The following is a 23,140-nucleotide window of genomic DNA, read 5'->3' on the forward strand; positions in this document are numbered from 1 at the left end:
CATTTTGAAAAACCCTAACTTAACTCTGGTGCCGTGTCACATATAGAAATTTTTTGATATTTATTTCATATATTGAAATGCCATTTAACAAAGAAAAATCAACCAAAAAAATGAGTTTGCGTGTCACCTCTGACACGCGTGTCATAGGTTCGCCATCACTGCTCTATAGTTTGACTTCTCCTTTGCCATACTTACATCCTTAGTACCATCCCTTCTTTCTTCCTTTTCTGCTTGTTATTTGTTTTCAATTGCCTCCCAATGTGCATCCTGCACAGATAAAACTTGGGGCCACCTGCAAAGGGTGACAGGTAAGGACTGGCTTTGGCAGACAACAGGGCTATAATCAAATCTCTGCCACTAGTGCGTTCAAATGGCAATTTAAGTCACCATGAGGTGGGACTCCACAGAATGGTTTGCTGTTTACCACTTACTGTTCATGATTTTCCTGCTTTATAGATATCTTTAATTAGTTACTATAAATAGGTGTTCCATTATTTAGTTTAACTGCGTATCTCCCAGAGGCCTCAGGGGTACCCTCAGTGTCACTTCAAGATGACAGCACACGGTTCTAGGGTTCCTCTGCTGTCTCTCACTTGCGTGTGCTCTGTAACCAAAACCAGAGAATGAAATACAATCTCACAGCCAGGAAACAAAGCCTTTATCTAGACTTTTAATAGCAGGTGGTCACAAACATAGTGCCCTTTAGTAACTGTTTTGTGATTAGTCATAAATTTGGGTGATGTGAGATTCATCTAGAAACTGAATACATTTCAAACCAGTATTAAGTTTTCCGCATCACAGGCCAAATGCACAAACCTCTTCTAAGAGTGCTATGAAAACTGTTACATTTCTTAAAACTACAATTCAAATTGGCATAGAGGGCTAGGAATGTAATTACAGTCCTAAATTTGAGACCACACAGCCTACAATATGCCAAAATTAAGATATGCAGAAATGTATATCAGCAAAGCCTTCTGGAAACAATAGTTATTTAACTGAGTGACTACTATATGCCAGGCACTGTCTAAGCTCTTTACAAAGATTATCTCATGGGAGGTTCAATTACTACCCACACTTTAAAGGTGAGGAAACTGAGTTTAGGGAGATTAAAGGCCTCTTCCAATGCAGAGACTACACAGCAAATTTTACTTAAGCACACCCAACTCTAACAAATGGGACTACATCAAAATAAAAAGCTTCTGCACAGCATAAGAAACCAACAAAACGAGAGCCCGCTGCATGGGAGAACATATTTGCCAATGATATCCAATAAGGGGTTAATCTCCAAAATATAAATGGAACTCGTACAACTTAACAAAAGAAGCTAAATAGACACTTCTCCAAAGTGGACATACAGAAGGCCAAGAAGCATATGAAAACATGCTCAAAGCCACTAATCATCCAAGAGATGCAAATCAAAATGACAACGAGGTACCACCTCACACCTGGCTACATCAACAAACAAGTGTTGGCGAGGACGTGGAGAAAAGGGAAGACTGGGGCAGCCTTTGTGGGAAATATTAAAAATGGAACTGCCATTTGACCCAGTGACCCCACTTCTGGGAATATATCCCAAGAAATCGGAGGCTCTTCCTAAGCCTTAGGAGGACCCTAATTAAGTAAATAACAATGTACCTACCTATATAGTTTAAGCTTAAAAAATTTGGCTCTCAAAAGAAATTTCAATCGTCGTACTGTTGATATTTGGCTCTGTTGACTAATGAGTTTGCTGACCACTGTGCTAAGAGAAGTAAGCCAGTCAGAGAAAGATAAGTATCATATCATCTCACTCATATGTGGACTCTAATGAACAACACGAACAAAAATAGATCCAGAGACATAGAAGCATCGAACAGTCTGTGGAACCTCAGAGGGAAGGGAGGGAGGAAAGAGATCAACCAAGGAACTTGTATGCATAACTGCATAACCCATGAACACAGACAATGGGGGCTGGAAGAGGTCAATGGGGGGAAAGGGGCACATATGTAATACTTTCAACAATAAAGATTTTAAAAATGACATTTTAAAATATAAGATTCAATTTCATTCAGAATGAATGCCTTTCTCCTCAGAAACAATTTCATGTTTTACTCAACAAAGATGGAGGTAGGGGGCTCGTAGGCAGCACCAGCGAGGAGGGGTGGTGCTGAGCGGCCTGGACAGAGGCAGGAAAGGGTGTCAGCGGCCGAAGGGCTGCGGGGGATACTGACCTCCACACGTGGCTCCCACAAATGACGCCTCTGGGACCTCCATTGTTTAGTGGTGTGGTTTCTATACTACAAGGCTGTGTAAGTTCCAACTGTGACTGCACCTCCCTCGGCTACAGACCTGGCCATAGGAAGGGCTAATTTTCACCCTGGTGGTGAGTGCACCCCTGCAGCAGCAGAGAGGCCTCTCCTGACACAGAGGAGGCTGCTCTGGTGGCAGAAGCGGGGTGAGGTCTCAGGAGCAGCCCTCGGAGTGTCCAGATGGAGTTTCCTCGAAAGCCAAGCACAGAGGCGGAGGTTGACATGGGCTCCAGGCAGAGACCAGCGCCTGAGGCGGGGAGTGGGCTCAGCTGCACAGAGAGGAAGTGGAGGGCGCGGGCCGCTGAGAGGGGCTGGGCCAGGACCACGGGGGAGCTCCTGCAAATGCAGTGAACACGGTGCATGCATAGGACTCCCCCGTTAACCTTTCAGCTCACCTGTGCGTGGCCAAATGGGAGCTGAGGCTCGCAATTCCACAGGAGAGGGGTCTGACTGTCTGAGTTTTTACTGTGCTCAGATGCGTCAGAAAGTACAGTCTGTCTAATGACAAACACTATTGTAGTTTGAGTTTCTGAGCCATCTGAGCAGTTTCCACACACTAAACAGAAATGGCTTCCAGTCAGTTACAGCTTTTCAGGAAAACAGGCAACATAATACATCAGCTATAATAAATGACCTAATTAAAGGATACTGGCCTCAATAAAGGAAGTAAGTTACACGTAGGCTACGGAAGTCATTTTCCCAAAGGAAACAAATGTTAGGCTTCAGGTTGTCAAGGTAAGCACTGCACCTCAAGTAAAAGCAAATAAAATTGAGATTAATGTCTTACCAGGTGCAAAATCTGTCTGGTTTAATTATTTATTTTGTGGAGAAGTCCTCTGCTCCTAAAGAGAACAAACCTCTAATCACATGCAGGGTCTAGGTTTTAGTCTTATTGGGAGGGTGGGATGGCACAGGGTGGGGAGGTAGCTTGGCAGCAATTCGTCTGGAAAACATCTTGAGTTGCAAAAGTCCAAAACTCAAGTGTGATCCAATCCAACATAACTTTGGCCTCTATTAACACTAAGATAATTTTCAGGCCACGAGCAAAATCATACCGAGTCTCACTCTGGGCTGCTGAGCCCAGCACATCTGAAGTATGGGGATGATTCTGGTCGCCCGTTTTATGAACGCTGACACACACAGCCCTCAGAGGGCCCAGGGCCAGGCAGCAGGGACCACAGCCTCCCATCCCTGGCGTCTGTGGGAGGACTGAGCATGTCTGAGTGAGTCAGGTGGGCCTAAGAGAAGATGGGATCTTTCCCAGGCACGGGAAGGGGTGTCGGAGAAGGAACAGAGGGATTCGGTGCTGCCTAAGGGCATGACTATCACCAGGGGTGGAGGTGGAGTCAAATTTTATAAATCTATGAGATTTTACCATCTGAGATACGGTAACAAATAGAAACAGGAAAATTATCACTAGTGCAGTGAATATTTTAGCAAATGGAAAATAGAGGGAGAGGAAGGTCTTGATTAAGCTGGTGGTTCAAAGTGCATTCTGGAACGTGCTTCCCACATTCCTGATGAAATGAGCAACAAGAGTAAAATTAGCAAATCAATAACAAACACAAAACCACAAAGAGCAACCAAACAAAGAAAAGGATATACCAAGATGTAAGCAACTTCTAAAAACTCACAGAAGTCATACTGGCAATTCATAAAAATCCTGAAAATTCTAGCATCCAACCAAACTGGAGAGAAGCCAAGTGAGGGATGGAGTGGGAGCGATGACAGGACAGAGGGTGGGATGAATCTCAGAAGCATGATGCCAAGTGAAAGAAGCCAGGCACCAAGCAACATGGGAATTAGTCTTGGGATCAAATGGGACAACATAAAAATAGCAATATCCCAGCTCCCTACCTAGATATACTTGAGAATACTCAAATTCTCATCTTTCAGAGCAGATGGTCAACCAACAGAGCTTAGAACTGAAATGTGTAGCTTTAGAAAAACCAACAAGACGACAACTATTGACATTTTTCATCTTTTTTCTTAACCTCAGAGAGATTTAGAAGAAATAAATACCCCTTACAGTAGACATTGTTCAGCAATTCATTTAGCTTCTCTACGGTTTTCTTTTCTTCTGTTATATAAATTTAAAAAGAGCAATTAAGGTAGGATTCTATTTACTGGTGTACCTTATTTTATAATATCCAAGACTCAGTGCTTATGAGACCTACCGTTATTTTTATAGACTGCTAAGAAAGAAAAATCACCGCCAATTTAACTAGGATACAATGCAAAGATGCCATGGACTATGGATACATACCAATTTCAAAGATGCCAAAAATATGAAAAAATCATGACTTGGAATCAATAAAATGACTCTCCACCTCTCCCTCCCTCTACCCATCCACCCACATGCACAACAAAAAGTGCCCTGGAGTGAGGTCACCTACATTTAATACTCGTTATTTCTTAGAGGGAAGTTCTGAGGTCATTTTAAAACTTTCATCTTTTCTAACATGAAAAACAACTTCTTTCTAATGAAGACATAAACGAATGACTGCTCTTCAAAGAAAAAAATGACTGGGAGTAAGTATGCCGAGATGTTAACAGCGGGTCATTCAGAGTGGTGATCATGCATGACATTTCTTCTTTGTTCATTTCCGTATTTTAAAGCAATTCTTAAAATTGCAAAACTAAACAAAGCAAGTAAAGATTAATAAAACCTGGGATGGCATCCTTAGATGAAAGCAGTTTGTGCAGGTGCCTTGTCTCAGGGCGACCCGCTGTTCCAGCTCTCACACTGGAAATCCACCTGCCGGATGACTGGCCGCCCTGCATCCGTTACTGTCCCACCCGGAGCGGTGATACACAGGAGAGACACTTGATTTGACTCTAGAGACTTAATACTTGGTATTTTTTAGGATGCTTTAGGATCCCCAGAGGAAGTTGTTAAAGATCCCTATGTCCCGCCCTGGAGATTCTGATGCAAGACCAGGAGGTCTGAGAGGGCCTCTGGAGGCTGCATTTTTAATTTTAAATATATTTTATTGATTTTTTACAGAGAGGAAGGGAGAGGGATTGAGAGTTAGAAACATCGATGAGAGAGAAACATTGATCAGCTGCCTCCTGCACACTCCCTACTGGGAATGTGCCCACAACCAAGGTACATGCCCTTGACCGGAATCGAACCTGGGACCCTTTAGTCCGCAGGCCCGGAGGCTGCATTTTTAAGGACCCCAGGTAATTCCTATCCAGGTAATTCCTATACGCGGCTTCAAGCTTGCTCAGCAGCGCCTCCTCCTTCTCTCCATATCCAGTGTCCTCTGAAACCTTCCCTGAGCGTCTGTGCCCACCCGCTGCCAACTGCACAGCACACGGAGCTCTGAGGGCTGCTACCTCCCCATTCACCACGAAGAACAAACCATGAGAGGAGCTCCTGCCAGGAACAGGTTAGCAGCTCAACTCACATCCAAACTCACAAGAGTCCAGGAGCACTGATTCTTCTAAAGAAAGTCTAAGCCTGGGAAACACACAGGAAGCCCTTCTATTGCACAGAAATGACATACAGATCTCGCCAATTCTCCTCCATTGCTCGACACCATCCACGGCAAATATTATCCTAGAAATCTGAAAACTACCTAGTACCCTATCCTGTACATTTCTTTCCTTGTGAAAAAAGTCTGGGGTGTTAATTCTCACTCCTGGACATAAGTCTGTGGACAAAAAGGGGGGTTTGGGGAGATCTGAAGATGGTGGTGTTGGTAAACACCAGTACTTGCTGCTTCCCACAACCACATCAAAATTACAACTAAAATACAGACCCATCATCCAGAACCGCGGGAGAGCTGGCTGCATGAAGTCCTACAACTTAAGAAGTAAAGAAAGCACGCTGAGACTGGGAGGGGGCTGGTCCGGCACCCACGTGCTGGTGGTTGTTTTTTTAATCAGGAGGGAGATCCTCTCTGCAGAGGCTACCTGGGAGGAGCAAGGGGTCCCAGCCCCATAACAGCTGGGGTTCCAGAGCTGGGAAGAGAAGTCCCTGTAGCTACAGGCTGTAAAAACCGGCAGAGACTGTGGTTGAGTGACAAGGAGGCTGCTGGAGACCCAGGTCCCCCTTAAAGGGCCGAACACAAACCTACATGGAACAGCTTCTTCTGAACTCCAGCACCAGAGGACCCAGTCACATACAGGAAGGAACTGGATTGTCTGGCATTGGGGCAGGAACTCGGGGGTCGCTTTCTCTCAGACAGGGGTGCTCACAGAAGTCACTGTTCCTGTGCTGGGACCTCCCCTGTCGCAGGGCTGACTGGCAGCCATATCCAGGTCTCCATCAGCCTGGCCCACACTGTTTGCTCCGCCCTAGTGATTCCCTGAGACCCCACCCCATCCAATTTGCAGACAAAAAGGGTGACTGGGGAGGCGGGGCCGCTGGGCCCTACAGAACCACCTGCTACACAAGGCCACTCTACCAATGCCAGGAGACATAGCAGCTCTACCCAATACATAGAAACAAACACGGGGAAGTGGCCAAAATGTGAAGACAAAGAAACATGTCCCAAATGAAAAAAAAAAAAATAGAAGTAAGCAAACTACTGGATACAGAGTTCAAAACCATTGTTATACGGTTACTCAAGGATCTTCATGAGACTTTCAAGGATCTTAGTGAGAATGTCAAAGACATGAAAAGGGTCAGTCAGAAATTAAGCATACACTAACTGAAATAAAGGGCAATTTATAGGAATTCAGCAGTAGAGGATTCTGAGAAATCAACAACTTGGGTGTTTTTTGCTTCCTCATATTCCAATCAGAAGAGCCAAAAGAAAAAAAGACTCCAAAAATAGGAAGAAATTATGTGCTCCACCCTAAAGGGAGCACATAATTTGTTAACTATCCTGGAGCTTCTGGGACAACTTCAAGCGTACCAACATTTGCATCATGGGGGTGCCCAATGACGACTCAGTGGGAAGGGGAGGGAGGGCGGGAAGAGATTAACCAAAGGTCTTCCCTATGGACACAGACAGCAGAGTGGTGAAGACCTGGGGTGGGACAGGAACTGGGTGGAGGGGGACAGTGTTGGGGGAAAAGAGAGACATCTGTAATACTCTCAACAATAAAGTTTTGTTTTTTTAAAGGGGTATGAGTTCAGTGACCTAACGTAACATCATGGGGGTGGGGGTGATATGGTCATAAATTCCTAACCAGGAAAGGCATGGTGGGTAGTTACACCCCAGTCCTATAACTTCCTTCCTAAAAGGTTTAAGCAAGCCTGCCCATTGTTCTTGTGCATCTAGGTTAATACACCCCTGAAATGCCAGAAACAACCTTCTTTTACAGACCCCTGGGAGGGGGTCTGTAAGCACGCTCAAGGGAGCACATAATTTAACTATCCTGGACCTGGTTTTCTCCCACCTTCATTGCTTTCCCTCTTTAACTCTAAAGGCATAAAAACAAAAAACAAAACTGCAAACCGTCATTCTCCACAGCATCTGAGATCTTGCTTGCCAACAGTTTCCTCAGTTTGGCTCAAATAAACTCTTACAAAAAATCTCTATAGGTTGGACATTTCCTATGTAGACAAGTCAAAAGAAAATCCGTTACCTCAGGGTAGCTATTTGGTTCAAGGACTTATTTCTAAAGCCGGTACAATCCTTTATGTCACCTGGTTTTCATTAGCATGTGAGCCGGGCTCCGTTTTTGGTGCTTCTCAAACTTGGATGTACATAGAATGCCCTGGAATCTTGTAGAAACAGAGCTTCTGATTGGCGGGTCTGGGGTGGGGCTGGGCGTCTGCAGGTTGAACAGGCTCAGGATGACGCCCAGATTGCTGGGGCCTGGACCACAAAGGAGTGGCAAGGAGAGCTGACAGATGGAAGTTGGTTCCCTAAGTCTATTTTTACCTCCAATAAAAAGCCCAGTGAGCATTTATTCCTATCACAAGGCTATGAACTACTGTGCTATTTTTTCCTGAGATTTGCAGGACATTTGTAGTGTAACCCCCACCTCTGGTGGGAGCGAGTTGGCAAGAAGTAAAGCCAAATTCCTTTTCATTGTACATTCTTATCTCTGCTGTTACCGAACCGCAAGCAATCAGAGTTAAACACTAAGCAGAAGACCTAGAGATTTAAAAAAGTACATGTGTAGGAAGGGGAGTGTTTGAAGAAGAAAATGATTTTAATTATAAAAATTAGTAGGGGTTAAATGTGAGAAAACCCAAGTTGGCTGGCTTTGGAAGGGAAACTTGTTAAATCAACTCGGAAAACTGTCATCAGCTGCAGGGATGGATCCTTTACCTCAAAGGGGAGTGTGTGTGTGTGTGTGTGTGTGTGTGTGTGCGTGTGTGTGTGTGTGTGTGTGGTGGTGGTGGGGGATTAAAAGAGGCAACGTGAGAATGCTGTTAGTTTTGAACCCAACTGAGCAGAAAGTTTGGCAGGTGAATTTTACATTTTGCTGTCCAAGATCCAGAGTGAAATAATGTTTTCTGTATTATTATTAAAGTTCCTAAAAATTCAGATGAAGAAAAGTGAAGACCACATTGAGATAAAACTCAAAAAAAGTTTCAAGGTACATACAAAGCATTATTATTAAAATCATGTCATATTATATATTATTAGAGAAAAATACTGGGAGAGAGTACAGCCTAGGCCAATGGCATTGTCTCTGGACAGTAGGACTTTACCTTTGGTTATGATATTTTGACATTTTCTAAAAATTTATTACTTTTATAATAAAAAATAAAAGTGCTTTTTTTAAAAAAAATGCACAGGCTGAGCTAGATGGAAGGAGGGAAGAAAAGGAAGGAAGGAAGGAAGGAAGGAAAGAAGAAGAGAGGGAAGAGGAAGGGAGGGAAGGAAGGACTGAAGATGGCTTTTCCCTCGAAGGAAAATTTCTTTCCAATAGCAATTCCTTCACATATTTCTTCTGATTATGCCCTACACAATTGTCTCCTATGTTTTTCTGGGATCATATTAATATGAAGGCTATCATTGTTACTGACAGTGTTAAATGAAATTCGAGTAACTAGAATCTTTAAAGTCCCAATCACTCCTCTGTAATCAATATTTCCTATTTCACACACAGCACCTGGCATTCATGAAGTTCACAGTGCTTCAAGGATGAAACGCAAGGTCCTTTCACTTTCTACCAGAATCCACCATGTGCCAACCAACCGTTAAAGTCCCCACATTCTCCCTCTGAGCTGCGCCACCCAGCCATGGTGCCTGCAGACTCTCGGAGGGCAGAGGATACTGGATCCCTGTGAACATGGATAGCTTCCATGTACACGAAATGTCCCGACAGAAAGAAACACGCTGAAGAAGTCTGCAAAACCACTAGCACCAGCAACAACCCGCTAGGTACCTTTAAGATGGTGATATTCCAGGTGAAGCTCTCCACAGCTTTTTGGAGTTTTCGCTCCTTCAGACCTTCCCTGGTGCCTATGCTGTGCAGGTGTTCATGGAATTCCATGGCTGAAAGAGACAAAAAGACAAAGTAGGTGACTTCTCCCTCCAGTCTGTGCTAATGAGCCAGCAATATCTCTTTTACTAGGTATTGCTATATGATTCCAACGTCCGGTGGAATTTCGTGAACATGCCTATTTAAGAATGTAATAATGGGGGAAACACTCAGAATTCAGGGCATCAGGAAGTCAGAAGGTATGTGAGAAATCTGTGGTCGTTCCACATGGTTTTGAAGGGTGAACAGGACACACGGTTCATTCTCCTCATTTCAGAGGTGAGGAAACTGGGCTCGGCTCGCACAGAGCTTGATGCCAGTGGAGGGAGCAGGAGGAAGAGCTGGGACGAGAACCCAGGTTTTGGAAATCTCACAAGCAGATTTCAGCTCTGTTGAGGACACAGTGTCAGCAACTGGGGATGAAATGAATGCAAAATGTATTTCCTGTCACAGGAGAGTCAATCTGAGATCAGACACCAAACCTGTTGTAAAAGGAAGGGGATGGGGTGAAAGACCATAAACTCTAACTGGACATTTATATCATGACTCCATAGAATTCATGTAATCTGATTAATATTCCTTACTGTCATTCGAAATAGTCTCTTGGAGGCTCCCCATGCAGTGACACCGCAATCAGGCGGGACCGGTATGATGGCCCTTTTACTGGTCTAGGAAAATTAGGATTCACTGACTTTTTGCATATTAAACTGCAATCAATTATCCCATCTCTGGCCAATGGGAATCCTTCAGACAGGTTTCTATGTCCTTTTGAAATGACCAGTTAGCCTTTGATATGTTCCTTGTTTTCTTGCACAAGATGTTCTAGACCAGCGGTCACCAACCTTTCAGCCCTCACGGGCCACCAGTGGTCCTCGGACCACCAGTTGGCGACCGTGGTTAGACAACCAAGTCCATTCCCCACCTCACACTTGGAAGCAAGCATTTCTCTGGATTCTGTCAGGACGGAATATTTAAAGATCACATCTATCTTTTATTAAGGGGAAGAGTAAGATCTTGCTAAACTTCCAATTCAAATTTAAGTATACAGGGTTTTCACATACTATATATATATTTAAATTTATGCTTATTTCTTATCTGTTATGGGGAAGGTCTTAATTCCTAACTACCTCAACATTACTATTACTAGTATAGTTGCTGAATCTAATTTAAACTATTAATTTGGCCTTGGGATGTATCTTACTGAGGATGTTTGGTAAAAATATTGTATTCTAAGATCAGTCAGAATAATTCTTTTCTCTATTTGGTTATGTCACTAACCAAGTACAACTAGATTCACTTGTTTCTTTTTCTTTTTTCATTTTGTGTGTTTTTTCTGGATGTAATCTGTGTTATAATTATCTCAAAACTTGATTCCAAAGTCAAATTATATACCAAGGTGTATTCAGATAAGTTTTGCTTTCATCTTGATCTCCACTACCCTGACCTCTCCCTCCCCCTATACAGATTTATTAGTTTTTATCTTTTTTATATTGTTTCTCTTCGGAAATATAAGCACATCTGTACAAATACTCATAATGCTCCTTTCCTGTACAAACACAGCATGCTATGTGCGCTGTCCTGTACCTCAGCTTTGCTTTTTCCTCACGTGACTACGCCCTGTATCTAGTTCTGACTTTCACTGGATGTGCTTCACACTCTGCAAAACAATCAGACAAAAGCCAAGCAAACAAAATAACCATGGATAGGTGGCAATCTTGTTTTAAAACCCAGGTGTTTTGCTAGAGCATTAAACCACACACACACACACACAATTTTTCCCCAGGTTACATGTGGGAGCCTCCCTGGCATGTGCTGTACTTAAATGGCCAGGTGAGGCCCTAACGCTGAGACCCCAGTGTGCTGGGGAGTGGGGGGTAAATTAAGATTTAATTTTGGGCTTCAGCAAGACCTGGGTTTCAGGGCCTGAATCATTAATACTCATTGTGTTTATATTTCTGGGGGTCGGGAGGCGCTCGTCTCACAGAGGTGTGGTAGACAGAATCCATGACTGGGCGACAGGAAGGAGAGACACAACCGAGTTGTGTGCAGGGGGTATAAACAAGAAGGCACACACCTGGATGGCCTTCGAGGTGCACAGGGCGAGACAGGGAAGGGAATGGAAGGGATGTCACCACTACAACTGCCTGCCCTGCCGTGGGGTATGATGTTGCTTTTTTATTACACATTTCAAAACTGGCGCAAACGTGTGACACAACAATACGGGGGATGTTTCAACGACAGTTATCTGCGTGGAAGCCTCACTCCACTAGAGGCAGACGGTTGGCCTCGCTGAACAGTTCAGCGCTGTAACTGGGTAGAAGCTTCCTTCCTTCCTTTAACATGGCCTTTCTCCTTTCTTTCCTTTGATTCAAGCTGGGTTCACCAGGACCCTGACTCACCTGCCTCCTTCTCCCTTGCACAACCACTCCCTTAAGCATTTAAGCCCTCAGGACGAGATTCTGATCGGCATCAAATAATAATCTTTAGAACAAAGCCTCCGGTCTGCTGACCACAGAGACTAGAGATAACACTTAGGCCTCAGTTGTGTTTCATCTCCAGGCCAGAAAAGCGGTGAAACCAGATAGAGATGCCACTATCTGGCTGACATCAGGACCAGATGATCAACTACCCTCTTCCCCAGCGCCGACCAATCAGCAGCGCCCTGCACCCTGACCACAACCCTGAGTCCCTTAGTCACCATGGCCAGGGTTTTCCCCCTGTACAGCCATCCCCGGGAAGCCACGGGAGCCAGGTTTGGAGCATTAGCCAACTTGTCTCTGGGCGTGAGCCACATCCTAAAAATAAACCCTTACTCGCTGCAAGCTCCTGTTGGTGTCTTATTGGGCTTTGATGTGCACAGGCAAATGGACCCCTTCAGTCCGATAACATCACCCGTAAGGTAATGACACCAACTGCTCGCTGGGCTTCGTTCCAACAAGGAAAAACCTACAGATAATACCAGCATGGAAGAGTGGATGGAGGCAGCACTGGCTTTGACCAACATCTATCCCAGATTTAAAGAAAGCAGCTTTCGGAAAGTTCAGAAGAACACAGGCCAGAGGCAGTAACAAGGCAGGCTGCTTTGAGAAGGAACAAGGACTCAAGGGGGAAACAGTCAAGATGGAGAAAATGATACTGATAAGGAAGAAATGGGAAAGCATTTAAAGAAATAAGTGTAGCTGTTTTAAAAAGCTCATATTTTACATGTTTATTAGAAAGTGAGACTAGAGAGTTCACCTTTATCTTATCAACTGCCCTCTTCCCCAGCTTACATGTGGGAGTCTTAAAATATCTGCAGTCCAATAGGAGTCATAGGGAAGTGCAGAATGTTTTATTAATAAAGTTCTTTAAAAATGGGGCAAAAAAAGGTGATGAGTTGAAAACTGGAAAAGTTGTTAAAAATATAAAAAACCCCAATTTTTAAAGTGACCACTGTCATTGATTTCATTATGCTGCACAACAGATGTGTTTCTTTAAAAAATATTTTTATATTATTAACTTATAGACTGATCAGTGCAAGCATGTTGCTCATCTGCTGATATGAAGCATATGCTGATTTTATTTTTATGGGAATAAAGGATTCTCACCATGGCCTATGCAGCATGATTGCTCCTTCTCGCCTCTCCTGTCCTATGCCAAGCCGAGGGCAAGGACTTAGGGCACACAATGCAGGGGAGCAAGAGGCAGCTCACGGGGTGCCTTACATACATTGCAGAGGAGACTGGAGAGGGGCACAGAACCCTCCCACGGAAATGGTGAAGAAGGACTGGAATATTGGTTTGCCTGAGCCTAGTACCCCAAGATTTTCCAACTACCATGCATTATTTCTGAATGAGAGTCCCTGCCCTTAATAGGAATGTATGCCGTAGTTATGTGCATCAGATAATTATGCTGTGAGGAAGTACACGAAGGGCTACTGGACCCAGTTCTAAGGGAATACAGAAGGGGAAGAATGAGATTATGCATTTGAACTGGGTCAGTCCCTATATAACAAGAAAATCTAATTATATATCTAAGATGCAAACTGCATTAGTCCCTTGATATTAAATTACCAGGAAACCTATTCCAACATCACAGGGGTCTTTTTGGTTCTTTACATCAACAGTGAGTATAAAGGACTTGTCTGGGTAGATGTTAACTTTCTCCCCTTTTCCCAAATTATTTTCAGCAAAGAAACATGAACCCAATGAGAAAGTCCTTTAAGATTCACTAAGAATCATAAAAGTATCTCTCTTCTCCTTCTGTGAGTCTTACCATACTGTCTAAAGAGCAGATGGTGAAAATCAGATAAGTAAAAACTTTAAGACTAAGTTACCACCGTCCCATACCCCCCCACAAAGAAACCAAGTTGTTTTTGCTCTAAAACTCCTGGTTCTATAATTTCAGTTTGAGGTGGTGGGGTTAGGAACTGGTGGAAGGTGAAGGAATCTGGAGCTCCCACTGTGGGGACCAGGATGGAACATTGATCAGCTCTTGGGGGAGCACTGGGTAGACAGGGAGCGCCTGTGGATCTGACTGCAGATGGACAGCCAGAAGTGGGTGAGGCTGGGAGTTAGGAGGTTGCTCCAGTAATCCAGAGAATTTGAAAGCCTCTATTGCTTGAGAGAGCTTGGAGGAAAGGTAACTCAGCAAAGGATTTGGGGGAGGGAGCCTGTAAGAGGATCCTGGGGGCAGGCTTCCCAGAGAGGGGATCTCAAGCCTCAGTGTACAAGAGACCCTGGAGGTACTGTTGAAAAGGCGGTTTCTCTGCCTCTCCCCCAGCACTCTGAGGAAAACCAGAACAGGAGGATGGGAGATGGGACTGAGACAGGAAGTCGTGATGAAGATGCAGAGCAAGCCCAGCAGGTGTCAGAGGGCCAAGGTACAGGAGCATTTCAGAAACCTTAGAATTATGAAATAGCAACTGTCTGTCCTAAAAAAGGGAAGGACAGAAAGGGGGGCAGGAAAGTCAAGGCTCTTCCTTTTTAAGTGACTGGCCCAGCTCACATGTACAAATATTTATTTCCAAATTATCTTATCTTAAATAAGATTTCTTTCTATGTTTTCTACATTCCTTGTTCATTAAAAAGGACTCTAGTGTGAATAATCAGGTATATTTACCTGGAGAGGTAAAACTGAACCATTACCTAAGAACTTCTTTATATGTGTATTTTTCAGAATAGATCTCAATTTCTGTAATTAGTAGTCAATCTTCATAATATTGAAATATAAAAGGTTGCATCATTTTGGATAATGAAAGGAATCACTGATTCATGAAGTAATAACACTAATTGGTCAGGCAATAACATTCATTGATCACATACCATGTGTAGGACATTACTTTGAATAAAGCACTTTTGATGTTTCTCTTGAAATTATCGTGTTTTCTTTGATTACAAAATCCACATTTTTAACCGGTATCAACATTTTTAACCTGTAAAGGGTCAATCCGCATTTTTAACTGGTATCGTGTGCCATCGATCGGAACAAATGGTAGTTTGAAGGAGCAATACAACAAAATAGCATACATATCAAATTGCATATATATCAACATATGTGTAACTCCATCTATTGAAAAAAATTCGCATTATTAACGGGTACACCTGGTATATGGGAGATCTAGCAGGCATGAATGAACTATATACTATAATGTAAAAGATTACAGAATAAATAACAAACAACTGGTAATTTAGGGTTATATTACCTAGTCTCAAAAAATATACTGAAAATAATAAATCAGACAAGTTTAATGTTTTCACTTAAATGACTAGATAGAACATGAGAAGATAGTAAGTACTCCTAAGGTGCAGTAGATTGCCCTTGCACCTGTTATAAAAGCGTAAGCAATTATATTGGAAATTATGTAACAAGGAAGACAAGGGCCATTTGGATATTTATAACATCATTCTCGGGCCATACAAAATTATCAACTTAAACATTAGCTTACTACATTTGGTCAAACATTTAATTAACTCATCCCTAATGCCCTGGCAGAGCCAGGCCAAATGATTGTGTGGGCCTTGAACAGCTCGTGAGCCAGATGTTCCCCACCTCTGCTTTAGGGGCAGAAATAGGGGGCTTTCTCATGCCAATGCACTAGTTTCATTGATAAATTATAGGTAAGAAAAATCTACACTCTTGAAAATAATGAGAACTTTAATGAAAATTTCTTTTGTGATGACCATCTACAAAAATCAATTATTTAAAAGTTTAAAAATTACAGCTTTGAGCCAAAAAAGATTAAATGTTGTTATAGAACGTGGCTGTGAGCTTGCATGGCCTGACAGTACCTGGGGACTTACAGAGAGCTATGGCCAGGCACTGGTGCCAAACGAGAGGGAGGCAGGTTCTTGACTGAGTTGCTGCTGCTTAGTGACAAGAATCCCCACTGTGAAAACAATCTTCAGGTTCAGAAATAGAAACCAGGACAGTAATAAGGAGGGAATAAGTGGGGTTGCTTTCTTTTTTCAGAAACAAGTTCCATTTCCCTGTATATTTTCAGGATCTTCATCATAAATGTGTATATGAGCCATGTATAGTTGTTACATTACCTTAAAGTTAGTTGTTTAACATAAATACTTGTATTTTTCTATTAGTTAATGGCCCAATCTAGTCTGATTTGAACTAAATGGCATTATAAGAGCCTCAAATAAAGCATGGCCTTGTCCATGATTTTTAATGATGAAACGTAACATTTTGGGTCAAATACCAGTATTAAGAGATAGGGGTAGGACAGGGAAGCAGGAGTCCTTGATTCTACTAAATTTTTGCATCAAAGTAAGACATGAGGAAACAGTTAATTCTGGCCAAAGAAATGAAAATCTTTGTTAAGTTTTAGTAAACTTCATTTGAAAATAAATACTAATTAGGTAAACAGTCTTTTGAAAAGTGTGACATGTTATATAACTGTGATGTGCCATATTATTTAACAGTCAAAATATACAATGTGTTCAAGGGCATTAAAGTTGAAGGTTGTGAGCGTATATCCAGATCCAACAATGCGCATGGGAACATGGCCTAAAGCTTGGGGTGAGTGATGTCCAAAAGGCAGAGAATGGTCATGTCTCACACACAGACCTGGCTGGGCCTGGTTGAAGCTGCTCTTCTGCCAGAAGGGCTCTCTTTGAGCCTTTCCTGCTCTGTGCCCAAACCCTGCAATGACCCCATGACCCCAAGTCTCTGTTCCTAGTGAAAAGCCATGGGTTATTTTCCTTCTGGAATGTTAGCCAAGCAGAAAATCTGCTTAAATTCCTTTGTGGTAATGAACTTGACAACTAAGTAGAAAGACAGCAAACCATGAAACAGCAGGGAAAGGACAAATGGAAAACCCATACTCATGTGATTTCCACACGAGTTTAGCTCAGTCTGGTCTACAGGGAATGGAAGACACAGGCCATGGGACCAAAGAACAAGGCCTGGCAATGGGTCCATGGTGAGGACTGCACCAATCATTTAACCTTTTGGTTTAGTTATAATGTTAAATTTCACAAAAGTATATTATTTCATTTTTATGTAAAGAAGTATATTTTAGAAAGGTATTGCTTCTTTCCATGTCTTCTCTCAAATATCTAAACAGCTCAGATTTTTTTCATACTGGTAGGTGTTGGTTTCACGTAATTTTTCAATTATTGTTTTAAAATACTTTATAACTTAAATATTGTAAAGGTTTTTCTTGGAGAGGCTTAAAGCTTAACAACAAAACAATGAAATGTAATGCTGATACAAGTAACATGTTTTATAAAAATTAATGAGTGTAAATTTTCTAAGATGATATAATTAAGAATGTTAGTACAACTGCATAAAATGGAATGTAGTGAAGAGAAATTTCCACTTCTCATCTAATTTCCTGCTTCCCATCACAGATAAACTTAGATTAAAACCAAACAACCATATCCTATCCTAACCCTGAACCTATTACTAGCACAAGAACGGGCATTTATATAAATGGAAAATAACAGAGACCCTGGAAATTGACTCGTGCCATTATGGTAATTAATATTTGACAAAGGAGGTTAGAGAATACAATGGAGTAAAAAAAAATCTCTTCAATAAATGGTGTTGAGAAAATTGGACAGGTACATGCAAAAATACGAAGCCAGACAACTTACACCGTACACAAGAATAAACTCGCGGAAACCGTTTTGGCTCAGTGGATAGAGCATCGGCTTGTGGACTGAAAGGTCCCGGGTTCGATTCCGGTCAGGGGCATGTACCTGGGTTGCGGGCACATCCCCAGTGGGAGATGTGCAGGAGGCAGCTGATCGATGTTTCTCTCTCATCGATGTTTCTAACTTTCTATATCTCTCACTTCCTCTCTGTAAAAAATCAATAAAATATATTTTTTTTAAAAAAAGAATAAACTCAAAATTGGTAAAATTATTAAGTTGAAGTCACAAAACAATAAAAATCCTTGAAGAAAATATGTGCAGTAAACTCTCAGACATCTCACTGATACATCTCCTAGGGCAAAAGAAACAAGGAAAAAATAAACAAATGGGACTACATCAAATTGAAAAGCTTCTGTACAGCAATTGAAACCATCATCAAAATGAGAAGTGAGCCCATTGCATGGGAGAACATATTTGCCAATGAAACATCTGATAAAGGGTTAATTTCCAAAATATATAAAGACTCAAAGGAAGACAAACAATCCAATTTAAAAATGGGCAAAAGATCTGGACACTTCTCCAAAGAAGACATTCAGATGGCCAAGAAACATGAAAAAATGCTCAAAGTCGCTGATCATCAGAGAGATGCAAATTAAAACCACAATGAGATGGAGGAGAACCAAGATGGTGGCTTAGGTAAACGCCTGTACTCACCGCCTCCCACAACCACATCAAAATTACAACCAAAATACAGAACAACCATCATTCAGCCTGAAAGCTTTCTGAATGGAAATCCTACAACTAGAGCAGAGCAGAAAGCACACTGAGACTGGTAGGAGCAGGAAGGCATGGAACAGGCTGTTGACACCCATCTGTGCCATTTTTTAATTGGGAGGGAGATCGTTTCTGCACAGGCCGCCTGGAGGAGCCCCACACCAGCCCCCCAGCCCAGGGTTCCAGAGCTGGGGAGAGAAGTCCCGTAATTTCAGGCAGTGAAAACTAGCGGGGATTGTGTGCTGGAGGCCCCAGTGTTCCACTTAAAGGGCTGGCACATGAATTTACCTGGACTCCCAGCACCGGGTGGCTTTGTGGGACTCAAAGATCTTACGTATAGACAGTAGGGTGGTGAGGCATGGGGTGGGGTGGGAACTAGGTAGAGGTGGACATCTGCAATATTCTTAATAATAAAGATTTTTAAAACAATAACAAAAAAGTATAATGAGATGCCTGGCCAGCATGGTTCAGTGTTTGAGCATTGACCTATGAACCAAGAGGTCATGATTCCATTCCCAGACAGGGTCCATGCCTGGATGGAGGCTAGATCCCTAGTGTGGGGCATGTAGGAGGCAGCTGATCAATGATTCTGTCTCATCATTGATATTTCTATCTCTCTCCTTCTCCCTTCCTCTCTGAAATCAATAAAAACATATATTTTTAAAAACTACAATGAAATATCACCTCACACCTGCCAGAGTGGCTACTATCAGTAAATCAACAAACAACAAGTGCTGGTGCAGCTACTATGCAAAACAATATGGAGTTTCCTCAAAAAATTAAAAATGGAATTGCAATTTGACCCAGCTATCCCACTTCTGAGTGCTCATCAGTACATGAGTGGATAAAAAAGTTATGGTACATTTACACAATGGAATCCTATTTATAATAATTTATAATAATAAAAGTGTAATATACAAATGGACCGAATGGCCAAACAGCATAACGACCATCCAGAGGACCACACTATGACACGCACTGTGACCAGGCCAGCTAAGGCGGGTGCGATGCAATTGGTCACCCCCCCCCCCCCTCGCCCCATGATCACCAAACAGAGGGAGGCCCAGGCCACTGGCCGGCGGGGAGATCAACTGGGGGGCAAAGACGAGGTGGCAGCAAATACAGGTAGCGCCAGGCCAAGGCGGGTAGGGAGTGGGGCTGGCTGCAGGCAGCCGGGGGAAGCTTAGGTTCCCGGTGCCAGCAGCCGGAGGGAAGCGGTGTCTGCAGCTGGGGGAAGGAAGGCCTACCCTTGCACGAATTTCGTGCATTGGACCTCTAGTACAGATGTAAAAAAGAACCTCTTACCCTTTGGGACAGCGTGGATGGACCTGTAGATTATTATGCTAAGCAAAATAAGCCGATCAGAAAAAGACAAGTATCACATGATCTCGCTTATATGTGGAATCTAATGAAAAGATAAACTGACAAACAAAATAGGTCAAGAGGCATAGATGCATGGAACAGACTGACAGATCTCAGAGGGGAGGGGTGAGGAGGATGGGAAGAGATTAACTAAAGAACTCCTATGCAATAGTGTGGTGAAGGCCTGGGTGGGGTGAGGGCTGTGTTGAGGGCAGTAAAGGGGGGGAAATGGGAGACATCTGTAATACTGTCAACAATAAACAAATTAAAAAACATATGACCTATATAATACTAAGATATGAAAGAGGCTTTTGCTTTGAAGGGAAGGGGGTTTTAGTCAGAATCATGGCATCATTTCCTCTTCAATTGAAATGGATGCCATTTATTCTTGCCAAACATAAAGCAGATGACCTTTCAAACATTCTGGTTGGGATTTTCTCTACCAATATAAATGATATGAACCTAAAATATACCACGTAGCATATGGCTAAAAATTTTTAGAAGTATAATTTTTAAATATACTCGTAATATTTACTTAAAATTTTAATTTATTTCAAATGTCCCAAATTACGTGTAGTGAGCTAGTTCCTGGAAAATGGAATATAACACAGGTCTATTTAGGACCTCATTCAAGAGGTCAGTTTATCAACAGTTATCAAAAGTACCGCAATATAACATGGTCTGCATGTGTCTCATGGCACAACATCAAAGTATCTTGAAAACAAAATATGGATATCTCATCGTTTTTCCAACTAATTTACATAAGTCCTTGTTAAAGTATTCATCCTCTGTAATTTATCCATTGCCCCAGAATGCCAGCGGTTGAAGTTTGGGGTGCTGCGGAAACGTGGGTGTTTATACCATAATCCCATGGAACATGGAAATGCCTAATTAGTTTTCATATAGTTCCAGTTGGTAGTCTCTTTTTCTTGGCCTTCTTCCCAAACAATCTTGGCATTAACAAAAACAAAACTATTTTAGGATGGATTTTGAGCTGTTAAATCCGGTTCCACATGAGGTGAAAGAGATAAACCAGGTCTCTTAAATATATCCACGAAACCCAGATGGATGGCACACTCCCGAGACGCCACAGCCACGGCAGTATAGTTGTGAATGGGTTATAGGGAGAAGGTTCTACTTGCTCTGCCAGCAGGCTCCACCTGGGTAAGTCTAGGTAAGATGGAGTGGCATGACTTGTAGTCTCTTGTGGTATCTAATCACCACACCACCATTGCAAACACGTGCTCACCTGATGACACAGGAGGAGGGTTTTGCAGGACCCTCCTCACTTCATTTCACTTGAGAAATAAAAAGGCTTCTTCACCCCAGGTACACATTAAATTGATTCTTCCTCTGCCAGTAGGGCATGGCCACCATCACCAGGACTCTCATGACCTCACTGTTCCTCACCTCCCTTTCTTTTTACACCTCTTCTTACTTTACGACGACAGTATAATCATGTGGCTCAACTTCGAAAAGTAGAAACGGGTATACAGAGAATTATCTTTCTCTTCCCTATCTCTCCGCCTCCCTGCTCCCCTCTGGTCGGCAACCATTATTCCTTCTTATGAATCCTTCCAGAGAGGGAGGCACTGACAAGCAAGCACACAGGTCTCCGTTCTCTCACCTCTTACACCAAAAACTAGTAAAGAGCACACACTCTTTGCCTTGCCTTTTATTTTATTTTTATTTTTTTAAAATATATTTTTATTGATTTTTTACAGAGAGGAAGGGAGAGAGAGAGAGAGTTAGAAACATCAATGAGAGAGAAACATCGACCAGCTGCCTCCTGCACATCTCCCACTGGGGATGTGCCCGCAACCCAGGTACATGCCCTTGGCTGGAATCGAACCTGGGACCTTTCAGTCCGCAGGCCGACGCTCTATCCACTGAGCCAAACCGGTCTCGGCATTTGCCTTGCCTTTTAAAACTGTATCGTATGTATACACACAAATAAGATATACATGTACATATTTATGTATTTTTTACTTGTATATATACTTAAGATCTGCCATATATCTGTATGTATGTTGTGTGTAGGTGAATATGTATACAGGGTGGGGCCAAAATAGGTTCGTAATTGCGCGTATGTGAAACAGAGCTTATTCTTGTATTATTATTTATTAACTAGAGGCCCAGTGCACAAAATTCGTGCACTCGGGAGAGTCCCTTAGCCCAGCCTGTGCCCTTTTACAGTCCAGGACGCATTGGGGGATGTCCAACTCCTGCGAAGGTGGGAGAGGCTCCCACCACTGCAGCTGCGCTTATCAGCCATGAGCCCGGCTTCTGGCTGAGTGACACTCCCCCTTCAGGAGCACACTAACCACCAGGGGGCAGCTCCTGCTTTGAGCATCTGCCCCCTGGTGGTCAGTGTGCATCATATGACTGGTCATTCCACCGTTCAGTTAATTTGCATATTAGCCTTTTATTATATAGGATTATTGTATTATTTTTCATATGAACAACTGTAAACCTACTTTTGTCCCACCCTGTATTTCATTCTTCTTTTATGGTAGCATAATGGTCCATTCTATGCATCTATCATGATGTATCGAACAAGGCCCTCCTACTGAACATTTAGGTTGTTCTAAGTGTTACAGGGAATCCTGTACATGTCTTTCCCCAAGTACATGATCATATCTGCATAAACTCTGAAAAACGGAATTGCCGTTTCAAAGTGTCTATCATGTGCAATTCTGAAGTTTACTGCCATATGGCCTTCCCTGGGTGTGAACCTAAATTACATCCCCAACATGTACCAGTTTTAGTTTCTCCCATATTCTTACCAATCCATCATGACCTATGTGTTCTGGAGCTTTGGGGTCCTTGAATCAAATGTTTGGAACTGATGCATGAAAAAAGCTGAAAAAAGGCATCTCCTTGAAATACCTCATTTACTCAACTTCTGATCAACCACCCAAGCTACAGTCATTGTTCAGGGTGGGATGGGGGTGCTGTACAAGACTTCTGCAGGGTTTTCCAGCATCTGCACCTGCCCTGACCCCCCGCCCCATGCTGGCGCAGCCACTCCTCTGTTCAGACCCTCAAAATGACCTCTCATCTTCCTGAGCACAGGGCCAGCATCCTCACCAGGGTCTGGTCTCCCCAGCCACCGGGCCCTCCCCTCCTCACAGCACCGCAGCCTCACTGGCCTGCTGGTTCCTCCTGCTCACCAAGCGCTCTCCCCTCAAGGCCTCGCCTTGGTGGCCTCTCTTCCTGGGACAATCCTTT

At 42.9% G+C, this 23,140-nt stretch overlaps 1 protein-coding gene across 2 annotated transcripts in view; it reads right to left on the bottom strand.

Annotated features, from left to right (window-relative positions):
* Positions 1-23,140, bottom strand: part of PLCL2 (phospholipase C like 2) — a 163,274-nt gene that overhangs the window by 1,519 nt on the left and 138,615 nt on the right. The window contains exons 5-6 of one of the 2 annotated variants that reach the window (XM_015568096.1): positions 9,591-9,700; positions 206-292 (exon numbers count right to left, since the gene is read on the bottom strand). In XM_015568096.1, coding sequence (XP_015423582.1) covers positions 245-292; positions 9,591-9,700 — 158 coding nt within the window. In that variant the 3' untranslated portion in view covers positions 206-244. Of the gene's footprint in view, positions 1-205; positions 293-9,590; positions 9,701-23,140 lie in introns of those variants that run through there. The other variant, XM_006770170.1, reaches the window with a different exon arrangement.

Source organism: Myotis davidii, unplaced genomic scaffold (assembly GCF_000327345.1).
Source record: "Myotis davidii unplaced genomic scaffold, ASM32734v1 scaffold962, whole genome shotgun sequence".
NCBI lineage: Eukaryota > Metazoa > Chordata > Mammalia > Chiroptera > Vespertilionidae > Myotis > Myotis davidii.